General features: G+C 31.9%; 2 protein-coding genes across 2 annotated transcripts; one reads left to right on the top strand and one right to left on the bottom strand.

Annotated features, from left to right (window-relative positions):
• Positions 1-2,658: 2,658 nt before the first annotated feature.
• Positions 2,659-12,035, bottom strand: LOC148312146 (succinate dehydrogenase assembly factor 2-B, mitochondrial-like). The gene is made up of 3 exons (XM_088277671.1): positions 11,812-12,035; positions 8,977-9,107; positions 2,659-4,707 (listed from the first exon to the last, which is right to left on the bottom strand). The coding sequence occupies exons 1-3, from the start codon at positions 11,851-11,853 to the stop codon at positions 4,434-4,436; spliced, it is 447 nt and encodes a 148-aa protein (XP_088133797.1). The 5' UTR covers positions 11,854-12,035; the 3' UTR covers positions 2,659-4,433.
• Positions 12,036-13,137: 1,102 nt separating this feature from the next.
• Positions 13,138-14,262, top strand: LOC148312147 (synaptobrevin-1-like). The gene has a single exon (XM_088277748.1). It carries the CDS (start codon positions 13,277-13,279, stop codon positions 13,652-13,654), a length of 378 nt encoding a protein of 125 aa, XP_088133874.1. The 5' UTR covers positions 13,138-13,276; the 3' UTR covers positions 13,655-14,262.
• The last annotated feature ends 461 nt before the right edge of the window (positions 14,263-14,723 follow it).

The following is a 14,723-nucleotide window of genomic DNA, read 5'->3' on the forward strand; positions in this document are numbered from 1 at the left end:
CTTTTCTTATCCACTAATATTTTATTATTATTTTTATTTATTTAATTTTTTTATTTATTTTTTATTTATAAATTTTTAATCAAAGATACATTGTATGGCAAAATAATCAACAAAGTTACATATTTTTTTATTATTTTTTTTTACGTGCTACCTCACTAAGAGAGCAGATTGCTCGTGTTTAGAGAGGGAGTTCGCTTACAGGGTTTGTACATATAAATAAGAAGTAAAAATAAACTTACAGGGTTTGTACATATAAATAAGAAGTAAAAATAAGAAATAATAAATGGTAATCAAAGGCAAACTTTGCCTTATATGTTTTTGTAAATCATTTTTGAAAGATTTTAAATTCATATAGTTACATTTTAAAGTACAACATAATACATTTTCTAAACATTTATACATATGGCAAACTTTTAGTTTTATATTCGCTGCGCCTCTCCAAAAAAGAGACTGAGCTCTTGTACTTGGAGAGGGACTTACACTCATGGTTTAATGTTTTATATAATTAATGGTATAATAGTCTTTTTTTGTTGCAGATTTATATGTAATGGGCATAATTTTTTTCTTGAGAATTTATATCTTCTATTTTTTTAATTTCTTTGGGGAGTTTATTGAAATATTTAATTCCCAAATATTTGAAGTTCTGTTGAAATTGCTTAGTATTGCATTTTGGAGTTGAAAAATCATTTAAGAATCTCGAAGATAAACTTTTTTTAAATTCAAATATTTGTCACCTTTTAGTATTTGAAAATATTATAATCTTTCTTTATATCCTTTCCATATACCAGTAATGTCCTTCATTTCCGTCATCTAGATCGCATAAAATAAATTATTCTGGTATACTTAAGAATCTGGAGAGCGGGACTGATTACATGCCTTCATATTAAGAACATATTTAGTCCGCCTCCGTAGTGTAATGGTCAGCACGCTCGGCTACCGTTCTGGAGGTCCCGGGTTCGATTCCCAAGGGGGGTAAAATAAATATAAGTGATTTTTTCACTGTAATATTTATTCAATATTATTACCTTGGACTGGTACCTGAAGCGGAGGGCTGATCACCTTTCCTATATGTGTAAACGATCAAGATAACACTGCGTTTATATGACGCAGTGCCCTATGCATCATTGGGGTGCGGATAAGGGTTTTATTATTATTATTATTATTATTAAGAACAAGTCAATACCGCATTAATTTGATGCAGTGCCCTATGCACCATTGGACGCAGGTAGGGGACAGAACGATTCAATGTTTAAATTATTGTATTATATATTAATCATTACAGTATGTATTACCAAAAAAATGCAATGAATTACATTGAGGAAATAAGTCTGGAATATGAAATACTAGTGTAAAAACACTTCAATATTATTATCGGACCTGCCAGAATCGAATCTGGGATCTTATACATGGTAGCCAAACTTGTTAACCATTCTATGGCCAAATACATAATTATAAAAATAATGCTACATGAACAACAAAAAACAAATCTGATCAAAACAATATTGAGTAAAATTAAACAGTAATGATGTATAATTTGGTCCCATTATCTAACAGAAAACCGGTTTTTAAAATAACCAATAAAAAAATATATATGTAACAATAATAACATAGTGTAATGTTTGTGGCGCCATTATTGTAAAACATAGTAATATATATGTACAGATCGGGCAGAAATAAAATATAGATCATTTGATCATTAAAATATTAAAATTCTTTATATTGTATAATCTATATACATTCCGTCACTAATTTGTTGTTTGAGTCGAAAACATAAGTCGGTTCAGTAGTGTGTGGCGATTTCAACTGTAGAAAAATAAAGTAATTTGTTTAAAATTTTGGGTAGCGAATGAAATTCCTTGTTCTGAAGCGTTGAAAATTTTAAATAAAGCCATTGGAAAGTTTGTTATATCCAAAATAAGAGCATTTGAATGGTGCAAATAATTCAAAAAGGATTTTCAGCTCATTGACAATGCACTTCATTCTGGACTCATTCTACATTCATTGGAAACATTATCACAATTGATGAGACTTGAGTCTGCAAATATGATATGCAAACTAGCCAGTAATCATCGCAATGGTGCTTGTGAAATAAGTTGAAACCCATAAAACCAACACAAAGTTCAAAATTAAAAATTTTCAAACTGTTATTTTTAATATATATTTTTATTCCAAAAATGTTGTAATGAATTGAAGAGATGACATTCGTAAAAAAAAAAACAGATCTTTAGAGAAACAATTCATTGACATCGTATGACAAGCCACCATATCATAAAGCTATTATTTTAACTAATTTTTTAAAAACAAAAATGTCACAAATATTATCAAACCTTATTTACCAGACTTGTTCCATGTGATTTTTCCTGCTCCTAAAGTTTAAACTGACGCTTCGATGAACCCATTTTAACTCAATTTAGAATATATCAAATTTGCTAAAGGATCTTAACACAATCTCGAATATGACTTAAAAATTGTATGGATGATTAGATTATTCATTGGAAGAAGTGTATCACTTCAAATGGACCGTATTTTGAGGAAGACTCGATAAACTTGGAAGGTGATTGATGTGTTGTTTTATTTGAACAGTCCCGAAACTCATTTGACTGAATATATACGCAAATATTTTTTTAAATCTAAAAGGGCGATGGGCAAATTATTACCTTTTTTTCTTTTTTTTTTATTGATGAAATAGTGCATCATGACTAGAGGTCAATATAACAAACCATACTTGTTATTACATATTTAACTCTAAACTAAGCTGGTGCAATGATAATGAAGTTCCAAGTTTAAGGATGAACATAGAAATAAACACTTGCGTGACATTAAACCCTTTTATCTCGGCTCCTACTATGTTTGAAAGATGAATGTACAAATAAACAACACTTCATTTTACAAGGTTTTCGATATGCTGAATGAAATATGGTTGGTGGCTGTAAGAAAATATCATACAGAATGTACAATTTCCTTTAGAAGGGACAATATCAACTTTGGCAACAGACAGAATTTTTGAGAACTTAACATTGTCTGTAGCCGCTCTAAACAGCCACTCAGTGCTACAGTGGAACCACGCTCACAAGTTTTTTAAGCAGGATATACGTCTTTTTCCTATGCTGCGTTTGCCTTTAGAGTGGTTAGGCTGTTGGCTTGATGACCAGCGAGACCACTTCCAAGATATCAAAACTTATATAACTATAAATATAGTTATATAAATATAACTTTAAAAATAATAAAGTATGCTTATATTTCATATTCAACTGATATATAAATATAAAAAATATATATAAAACAACAAACAAAAAAAACCGCAATAGAAATGAACACTGAAAATATTCTCATAATACATTTATTCCTACTAAGATTTGACTACATATTATTTTAAAATAAAAATTCAGTATTTATTGAACCATAATATAAAACATAAAAAACGTTTTTTTTAGAAACAAAAAATGCAACAACAAAAAAGTTAGACATTTAGAATTATCACAATGTGTTACCTAAGCTTCACAATTTAATTGTACTGTCTACAATATACATATTACAAATTGCTACAATACTTTACAGGTATTACAATAGTTAGATGTGATGGATAGCGAGTTGATCAGATTACCAAGCGAAAATAAAAGGACACAACACTGTACATGCAATTATAATAATAATATAATCAACTAGTTTTCTGTACAAATCTGTATATTTAAATCATTTAAATAATTCAGAAAAACAAAATCGAAACTTAAGTAATGATCATTGACAGACGCAGCCAACTGCAACAGACAAATGCCTTGTCCATCATAGAGACTGAACAAGTTTATTTTCACTCAGCGGAGAATGTGAAAATGAAATCAAATAACAAGTCCCAATGACTATGAATGCCGTGACCAGGTTGGATAAAATTGGGAGGGATAGGAACAGCTTGTAAGGCTATAAAAAGTCATGTAAAAACATGAAAAACCCATTAAACATAGAAGAATCGATGCCTTGAATATGTGGAATGGAGATGTATGCTTCAAATTTTCTTGACCACGAGAAAGACAAATATTTCGACCTCAAACAAGTAAAATATAGTTGACATACTATTCTCCATCTGTTTGAAATGAGACTTCACTTTTTCGGACACTTTGCCAGAAGAAATGATAACTCTTCAGTTTTTCGGACACATCGCCAGAAGAAATGATAACAGCCTTGAAAAGTTAATGGTCATAGGAGGGGTCAAAGGTCCCACTAGATGGATTGGCTGCTATAGGTTTACCAGGGGTTTGAGCGATGTGTACGGGAGTGTCGGGAGAGGAGGACAACAATACACGGGGTTTTTAAAAGGAGAGAGGAAGGTCACTTTCGGCAGTGGAGATAATGACGCAAAAGAAGAATAAATTAGACAGTTTTGGTGAGAAACCAGACATCTATTGCATCTTGAATAAATAGCGAAATATATGAAATAATTAATAAAGGTTGGGTTGACGAATCCTCGATAGCTTTTCTTTGTTTTGTACGTGCTCCTTGAACAAGTTCATAATCTTGTTGTCGTATTCGGGAGGGGTAGGTTTGTTCCCCACCGCCCAGTAGTAGATATCCCAGTCGTTTGAAGGGAGGTTTATGAGACGGTCGTAAAGCAGCGTGTCCTCTTCGTTCATTGTTTTCAGGTATTTAGCGGCAAATGTACTCAAAAGCAAATCATTCTCGAGCATACCACGTTTACGGGACTGGTACAACAATCTGTAAGATAAAAAAAGTCATTAGCCAAGCAAAAAGCAAGTTTGACTTAAAAGGGACACCCTTAAAACTGTTTTTCTCTCTCCATTTTTTGCCAATGGGAGGTTCAAAATCAAACAAACATTGACTCTTGGCCATTCCTTACCTATTGACTTATTTTGACCGGCCATTTCAAGTTAATGTCTAGCGCTATTAGGGAATCAGAGTCTGTCAATATTTTGTACACATTTAAATTGCAAAACAACAATAATTAGAAGGGTATTATTAATTTGCAAGGCATAACTAAAATAAAACCACTAGTTAAATTTGTGTCGGGTTGTGGTCCCATGGTTAGTGTCGTGGACTCTTGAGCCAGAGTTTCTTAGTTCGAACCCACTCTATCACATTTGGATACCTATTTCTAATAATAAGCCGCTTAGGCTCACAGAAATAGTTTTAAATTGAAGTATTTTTGTAAATAATAAAAACACAAATATTTCTCTTTTTTATAAAGAAAAATACCAGTAAGTTGCGAGCGAATAGTTTCATGATAAAATTTAGCATTTGTCTGAGGTTATATTTCTATGGTATGGCAGGTAGGCCCTATAACTTGGTTAAAATCTATAGGTTAAAAAAAATTGCCATTATGCATATTCTCCTATGTTTTTAATTTCTATTTTTAAAATCAATAAAAATGACTTAATTAACGACATTTTTATAGAAGGATCGAAAACATACTTAATTCTTATTTGTTTTCCACAGAACCAAATGGTCCACAGAGATAGTTTGCTTGCAAAAGTGTTTATTTCATATTACTCAGCTTTTTTGATAGATATTAAGAGATTAGATGTATATATTTTTAATTGTCGGAATGCAGTGATAATTAAGTAGATACATAATTATAAATCAGGCCATATTATGATAAAAACTCCTTAATTACTTTAAAGATAAATTAGTAATGATCATTATGCATTATAAACAACAGACATAGAGTGGTCATACTATTGTATACACTGTGTTTTTCCTTAACACTTTGCATCCCTACTACACGGATCCGTGTATCATGCGTTTAGCGCATGGTGCCCACTACACGGATCCGTGATAGGGCACATGAACATACAAACGCGTTAGTATATTGCGGGCACTGCTGGCGAGAGTTGGATACACGGATCCGTGTGATAGGTATAAATGGGCAAACACAACCACAATTTTTTTTTTACAAAAAAATTAAAGACATTTCTAGAAACAAGAAAAAAAATCTGGCAGTTTTTAAAGAAATCACATTTTTTAAAGGCAGTGAAAATGTTAATATGAAAAGTTATATTTAATTCTATATAATTCTTGACCTATGTAAGAACTGCAGGTAGAGTGATTAAAATATCTGAATATTTTGAAGGTGCAATATTACACATTCATTAATTACTAGTGATTAAAATGTGTTATAATGTTGGGTGGTATTATTTTTTCTCTCTATATTTATTTATTTTATATTTACGAGGCAAAACTAACAACTTGCCCTAATCAAACAGGGTTCCATATCCATAAAAATAGCTGAGACCTTTATTAATGAAAGTGACATTCTTCCAAATCATTAACGCATACATACTACGATTTTTAAATATGTGTTAATGATATTTTTGGCATTTGCCAGAAATATTTATAATATTTTAATACTTCGTTTTGACCAGTTAAGTTTGTCTTTTATAAAAAGCAATCACGGTAATGTAATCCAGCTACTGTACAAATAAAAAATAAAGGTATATAAATTTTATCATTGCGTACCAAGTTATGAGAATATAAAAATTCTTATCACATTTTTAATAGCATAAAAAACAAAACACATACACATGAAAATCATATATTGCGCAGAAGATAACAGATGATCTGTAATGTAGTATAGGAACATGTGTAATATTTTTACTAAGAAATTGGGAGAGAAGACACTTGAGAGAGATTTTAAAAACATACATGTAGAATTTAGAATTTTATATGGCCGGCGCCAAGACTTAAATGTATGAATTAAAAACTTATTTATCAAGATTTTTTGTATGTATATTAATACATTTTCAATGTGGCATTAGTACACACTATATCGTTATAGATACTTTTTTAATTTTTAAAATTGACATAAAGTAAAATTCATCAAAGGTTAAATCCCATTAAATACTTCACTGAAGACAATTTTTGGCCGAGAGAGTACTGATTTTTGATGATGAGTTTTAATAACTCCTATGCATATTTGAATCACAAAACTTTCCATAATTAAATAGCAATTAAATTAGATGTCTCTAGTGAAGTTCTAGTGATTCAAGAACAATGTTTCAAAATTGGTTCATCTATATGGAACTTCCAAGAATTTGAGTAGTGTGCTTGTCAATAATGGGTAGAATTGGTGAACGTTACACGTGTGTAAAGTGATCACTTAAACCAGCCTATGACGGTCGTCAGCCCCGTAAATGCCCAGACTTCCATATTCTTCTTCATCTTTGATGAGATGTCAAAAAATAATATGAAAATAACGCCTGTAATTGGAGATAACCCAGATTTTGTGAACAAGTATTTGGACACACTCAAAATATTGTAAATTAAATGGCAACATAAACCAGTAACGCAACTGTCAAATATGACAGCGGAATCTCCAACAGCTTGGTGTAAACAATCGTCAAAGACTGAGGGTATTTATCAAAAGACCCTATTAGCAGTTCGGCTGTCCAAACTCAAAACACAGTAAGGGACATTTTTTGTAATACGTTTTTTTTTGCATTTTTGGACTAAGTAGAATCTACTTAGTCCAAAATACAAAAAAAAAGTGCTACAAAAAAATGTCCCTTACTGTGTTTTAAGTTTGGACAGCCGAGTTGTTCCCAATTACTTTTTCTTGTGTACCACTTTAAGAAAGACTTCAAATATGCGAACCCCTTATTGCGAGGTTATTATATTAAAATTATTATATTAAAAATTATAAAATTAAAAAATACATTTTTTACCGTCAAAATACAGTTTTAATGATGGTGAAAATCAGTTTAATGTGATAACTGTTAATATTATCTTAGTAATGATAATCTTAGAGATTGCAGCACATACCCCATTGATCTAACTTCGCATACCACTAATTGGGAAACACTGCCTAAAGGTTATTATATAATAAATTAGATTAAAATAAGAACATAACCAAAAGTAACAAAGTATTTAGTGAGTTATAACTAGTTGATTATATGATTTGAATTTTAACTGTTTTTGATAACAAATTTAACATCAATGGTCAGTTCAAACTGGAAATAAGTTAATATATATATATATATATATTGAAATTACAAATACAGTCAAACTCGTTTATTACGATCACGAAAACAGCGAGATCTCGGATGTAATGAGGAAAGATTCATTGAAATTTTAGTTAATAATTTTTTTCATACGTTTATTCACTATTAACACGAGCTACTTCTTGGGCATACTGTGTATGAATATCGCCGAAAACAATCTTAAAACTGCTAATGTGTCGGTCATTTAAAAACAAAAAAAAATACCCTTAGCAATAAAATCTGACCAAGCAATAAACTCACATCACAGGGTCACAGGGTACTCGCGGAAATTCACCACAGAAGCTCTAAAGCTTAGCAAAAAACAAATAAGGATCCTAACCAGAACCTTGACAGGACACAGCAGACTGAGGAAACACATGATAAAAATCTCACTTCATGACACCCCAGTATGCAGATTTTGTATGGAGGATGACGAAACGCCAATCCACATTCTTTACAATTGTGATGCACTCGCTCACAAACGAAGTCACATCCTTGGAGGACCTCTACTGGACTCCGAGAAGGTGAAGCTCCTACCACCAAGACAGGTTGTGAGTTACATGACTCATGTAGGTCTTGGCAGTGAGCTGTAATACAAAGGGAGGTCACAATAGACCTAATATGGTCGCAGAGACATAAGGGATGCAAGATCCCTAGACCCCAAAAAAAAAAAGCAGTAAACTGGAGCGATGCGCCGATGGGATTGGATTACATTTATGACACTAGTTAAATGATTAAGTACCTAATTGGTATTTTTGCCAAAAACACACATATGGTTGAAATTGCATATAATGGCATGGCACTCGAGGTTTCCATACCCGTACTAGCGTGTGTCAGTTGGCTGATCACCTTTCCTTTATGTGTTAACGATCAAGATAGCACTGCGTTTATATGATGCAGTGCCCTATGCACCATCGGGTGTGGATATGGGTTTGAAGAAGATGAATATGAGTCCCTTGAAGAATAATATTTTATAGAAAAAAATTAATACCTTGCTTTCCTCTTCTCTAAGGTCTCATTTCTATTGATGTTGTACACGGGGATGACAGGCTCCATGGAGTCGTCATAATGAACAATTTTATCACAATAGCTTCGCATTACTACATTTGAAAAGATGCATTCCTGAAATAAACAACAAAAAACACTTTTCATCTATTTTTTTATTATTTTTTATTTACGTTAACCTAAACCTGTTGTTAACAACAGGTTTAGGTTAACGTAAATAAAAAAACGCACTATTAAATTTAATGTCTTTTTGAATGCTTGTAGCACCGACATAAATTCATTTTCATATTTATGACAGAAATGAAAAAAAAATGTTTGAGAGCACTTTATTTTTTTTTTTTATAAAGACTCGACTATTTTCAGTATTTGAATTGCTTATTTTCTTTAGGGGTATTTATGATTTATTATTAAGGTTTATAAAATCTTTAGTGCCAACAGGTTCTTGCAAATAAAATTTTTCTAAATACTTAAAGAAAGATAAGAGGCAAAATTTCAATTAAACCCAAATATGAATACATATCGCTCACTCCTTTAAAGAACGTCATAAATCAAAATACTTGATTTTTCAGGAGAACGTTTTTAAAGTTTAAAAATATAATACAATGTATTAAAAATAAACATCAAGCCACTTTTTGAACTTTTTACTGAGCATCAGATCTTTTTAGGTAAAACCTGAAGGTTCTTTTCCAATCTGAAAAATATTTATAATATTTAAAAAAATAATTAAACAATACCTTTTCTTCAAAATGCAAAAATAACACTTTCTACCCTGTAGCGGGTAAATATTAAGTTAAAAATATGCCACTTTTGCTGTAATATAGTACATTTTCTGGGCATTCCGAAAACATGCACAACTGAAAATTGACGATTTTCGATTTATGACTTTCTTGAAAGGAGTGAGCGATATGTAAAACAAAACAATTAAAAGATATACATTAAACAAGCCAATTATAGTTAACCACAGAAACATAAAGATTAGTACAAAATATTTAGTGTAAATCTGGCAAATGAATGAATGAATGTGTGTGTGTGTGTGTGTGTGATGTTGATTCTATAGTAATAAACTGTAATAAACATAGAGACAAAACCATCTACAGAGTTTTCTGGAACTTTTTTAACTCCTTGAGTTCCACAAAAGCTCTGATTGTTTCGTGGAGTGTCGGTGTCTGACCAGTCCATATCATCAACATCTCCGGCAGAATCATCTTCAGAATCACTCACGACCATTTGCATAACCCGAGGACCTCTTACAGCTTATTATTATTATTATATCTAATTATTTCAGAAATTCTATCGGAACAAATTCGGTCGGACCATAAAAAAATCACAGACACTCAAGATAAGATTTGAAAAGTATCAAATCCAAGTAAAATTTCATAGTCATAAAATTTTAGAAATGAGATACAAATTTTCATGAAATCAACTCATAACCATGACACAAACCTTTTTAACCCTTTGATGACAGAATAAAAAATGTTTTACTTAACACATTTTTATTTCTAGAAATTATTTACAAATAAGTGTATACAGTAACTGAAAATTTACTGAAAATTGTGCACACAGATTGATACAATATTTATCCCTCAACAAAATTAAAAATACACATTGTGTGCCTGGTAGTTACCAATAAAGACCATGTTTTATAAAGTATAAATAAAAGCATTTATTCTTGAAAATATGAGGTAATATGTAGCACTACTTATTTTTAATATTATTATGACTAACTCACTTGTAATTTTGTTTATTTCGATCAATAACCTTACAAAATTAATAAACTAAGATACAGATAACCTATAAATATCACGACATGTGCATATCGCCACGATAAAAGTCTGAAATAAGCTCCAAGACAATAATACCAACATGAATTCTATACAAGCACTATTTCTGTTACATAGGCAACACATATTGCACTATGGTTTTAACTAGAAACCTGTAGGCACTTTGCCAATTATTTTAAATTTGTGGTTAGCAGAAGTAACCATTTTTCCTGAAAGGATTAAGTAGCGTGAATTTATATTCTAATGAACAAATGTCTTGATTTACTCAATAGATGCCATTGAGTTTGACTACTTATAAACCCGCGCAAATGCGGGACTGGTCCTTAGCGGTCAGTTCAAATTTCCGCGCAAATGCGGGACCAGTCGTTAATGTGTTAAGGATGGGAAGGGGATTTTTACCTTCTGCGCCGGCCTCATTTCAAAGTCAGAAAAGTAGGAATTACATTTTCAATGGTCCGCAGGTGTAAAAAATACCCATCCTAAATGTTTTAGCAATGCCTGCATTGCTCCTGTTCTCTTATACGGCTGTGAAACATGGCACCTTACAAGGGCCCAGAGCAGCCGTGTACTAAGCTTTGAGAATACGTGTCTGCGGAGAATTTTAGGAGTGCGGTGGTTTGACTTTGTGAGGAATGAAGAGATAAGGCGTAGGACGCAGCAAATTTTGGTCACAACTGTCGTAAGGAAAAGGTGGTTCAGTTGGCTTGGCCATGTACTCCGCATACCTCCTGAGAGCCTTAATCAAGCTTGCCTCTTTTACAAGGCATCAAGTTTGAGCCGCCCAGGACGACCACTGCTGACAATTCGTCAGCAGTTCTCGTCAGAACTTTGGGACGCGGATCTGACTTGGGAGGATGCAATGATATAAAAGCAAAATATAAAAACAATATATGTAATAGTTTGAGGATTAGAAATCCAACTGGGGTTTGAGAAGGTGGCGATGATCAAGATTTGGAACTTTCCAATCAACTCTGGTAAGAATATACTACATTTTATGTATATTTTAAAACAAACTACGTTAAAAATATTCCAAAACTTACTTTATTAGAGATATTTCTAAGAAATCTTGTAACACCCAACATCCTGGTGGATTCTTATTTTATGGAAGGGATATTAATTTGATTTCTTAAGTATTTATTTCTCTTTGTGTTATTTCAAATAATTCAGTGTAGAAAGCGAGTTACGTAAAATCGAATAAAAAAATAAATAGACGCGCAAATATCCATAAAAATCCGACCTGCTTAGACAAAATGGGATTTATTTTGACATTAGGGATATTAATCGCTAGTGATGTTATGAGCAAGGTAGCAACATACTTATTTTTTTCAATTGGACGAACACGGGGTAGGTAGTAGATACATTTTTATATCAAATACATTATTTGATAAAAAAAAAGATTAGGTAATAAAAAAAATGAAAGAGTGGACTTAACAAATTCTCCTTCAGAAGCTCGTACACATTTACGATAGCTTTCATAAGTTTGTATGAATATCGGTAAGCAACCCTGAATATCTTTACTATTGATACTTTTTTGTCCGCCTCTAAAGTGTAATGGTCAGCACGCTCGGCTACCATTCTGGAGGTCCCGGGTTCGATTCCCAGGGGGGTCAAATAAATATAAGTGATTTTTTCACTGTAATATTTATTCAATATTACCCTGGACTGGTACCTGAAGCGGAGGGCTGATCACCTTTCCTTCGTGTGTAAACGATCAAGATAACACTGTGTTCATATGAAGCAGTGCCCTATGCACCATTGGGGTATGGATAAGGGTTTTATTAATTATTATTATTATTGATACTAATATTTTTTCCAACTATTTGTCACCTATTTATTTTCTCATATATGTAGCAGTAATGTATTAACTTTAAACTCCTTTACTTACGTCATCTCTTTTCTATTAAATATACAATTCCTGGAATTAAAAATGTGGTAGGTGGAACTGATCACCCTCATTCATACTAGTGGACAGAAATCAAAGTTTAAATAAGAAATAAGGTAGTGTTAATATTTCGAATAAATGCTTTCCTTAAAAAAAATCACAAAATCTACAAGTTGGCCAGCACATGCGAATTACGATATTGTTTTATATTTTCGGGTGGTAGTTTTTTATTTTGGAATTCCAAAATTGTGAAAATTCCCATTTCAGAATATTCGTTTACGGTCGATAAAAAATAATTGTGTGTTCGGTAATAAGTTTTGTTTAGAAATCACGCATTTGGAATTCCAAAAGAGGAAAACGAGAATTTGCGGGCATAGAAATCAATTTCCCTCTAGGTAGCTACTTATATGGATGATGTCACGAGTTTTTGAGTACGTCACTAAGAAATTAACATTCTGGTAACATTACATCATCGGGCGGCGCCGCCATTTTACGCTGTGTACCTGTTGAATGTGTCATTCTATTTTATCAGACATATTTTTCCAGTTCGTAACTGCTTGAAGTGCCTTCCTAATTGAAAAACATTTATTTTAAAGTTATTACATATCAAGTAAACGATCAAAATGGAAGATCAAGGTGGCAGTTCTGCGCCGAGAGTGACTCCGGAAAATAAAAAATTGCAACAAACCCAAGATCAAGTTAATGAAGTTGTCGGGATAATGCGTGTCAATGTGCAGAAAGTATTGGAGCGCGATCAAAAGTTATCCGAGCTCGATGATCGTGCGGACGCTCTACAGAACGGTGCTTCTATCTTCGAGCAGCAAGCCGGGAAACTTAAAAGGAAATATTGGTGGAAAAATGTAAAGATGATGATTATTATTGTTGTTATTGGAATTGTTTTCCTCGGACTTATCATCTGGTGGGCCTCTCCGAGCAGCTCCGGCGATTCTACGTCATCTTCTGTTGCCGCGATCGCTACGACTTCTGTTCCAATGCATTGAAAAATATTCCTCCCAATTGTGAAGATTACTATACCTTTTATATTCATTATTTTGTAATTATTAGATTATTTATTGACCAAAAAGTGATAAATCTTTAAATTGACAATAATAATCTAAGTCTTGTTGACTTTCTAAATTGTGATAGCATTTAAATAAACATGTAATATTCCCTACACCAAGTTTGAAAAAGGATTCCGAAATATATATTTTTTAAATTGGCTTAATTGAAATCTAACTTCCGAGATAAAGTGAGTTGATCCTCATTGGTCCATTAATTTTAAAATTGAATTAAGAGAATGTTATATTCGCAAGTTAGTGTGTAAAGTTATTCCCCAAATGATGCCAATAACGTATCATGTAACATCTCTGTGATTACCGGTTTCTAAATCCACTAAAGTGCCTCAAATGTTATCTACAATATGTACTGCTAAATTGTGTTCCAGTTGAAAACGCACAAGTATTTCATAATATATTCTCTATTTAATGTTTTGATAAAAATATATTTATTGCAAAGTTACCTCTAAGGCTTGATAAAAGTATTAAATATGTATATTTCAACATAAAATATTTTCTGTTTATTTTAATAATAAAAATATTCATATCTTTAATTGTTTTTTTATTTGAAATTATTATTATAACGTGAAATAAGGTGCACTCACTTAGTAGTTCATTTAATAATTTTTGAAATTACTGTTTTAAATTACTATACATATTAATATTTAATTTAAAATGAGTAATCATTGACCACTGATTGAAAAATGAAAATATGCTTATATTAACAAGGTAGTTTGTGAATAGGGTATAATCACGGTTTTTTAGAGTAAATGTATTTTTTTCTTGTCCTTATCCCACCCAATGGTGCATAGGGCATTGCATCAAAGTTATGCAATGTTAGACTGATTATCAGTTATTCTATGCCACGGTGATTAGTCTTACACTTCAGAAATAAAGAATAAGAATGAATAATTTTTTGCATTTATCTGACCCTTCTGGGAATTGAGTCCGGGACTTTTAGCATGGTAGACAAACATGCTAACCATTACAAAGATGGACTTACTGTTTGCTGAGT

This window comes from Brachycentrus maculatus, unplaced genomic scaffold (genome assembly GCF_059751285.1).
Source record: "Brachycentrus maculatus isolate JH-2025_06_01 unplaced genomic scaffold, ASM5975128v1 h1tg000049l, whole genome shotgun sequence".
NCBI lineage: Eukaryota > Metazoa > Arthropoda > Insecta > Trichoptera > Brachycentridae > Brachycentrus > Brachycentrus maculatus.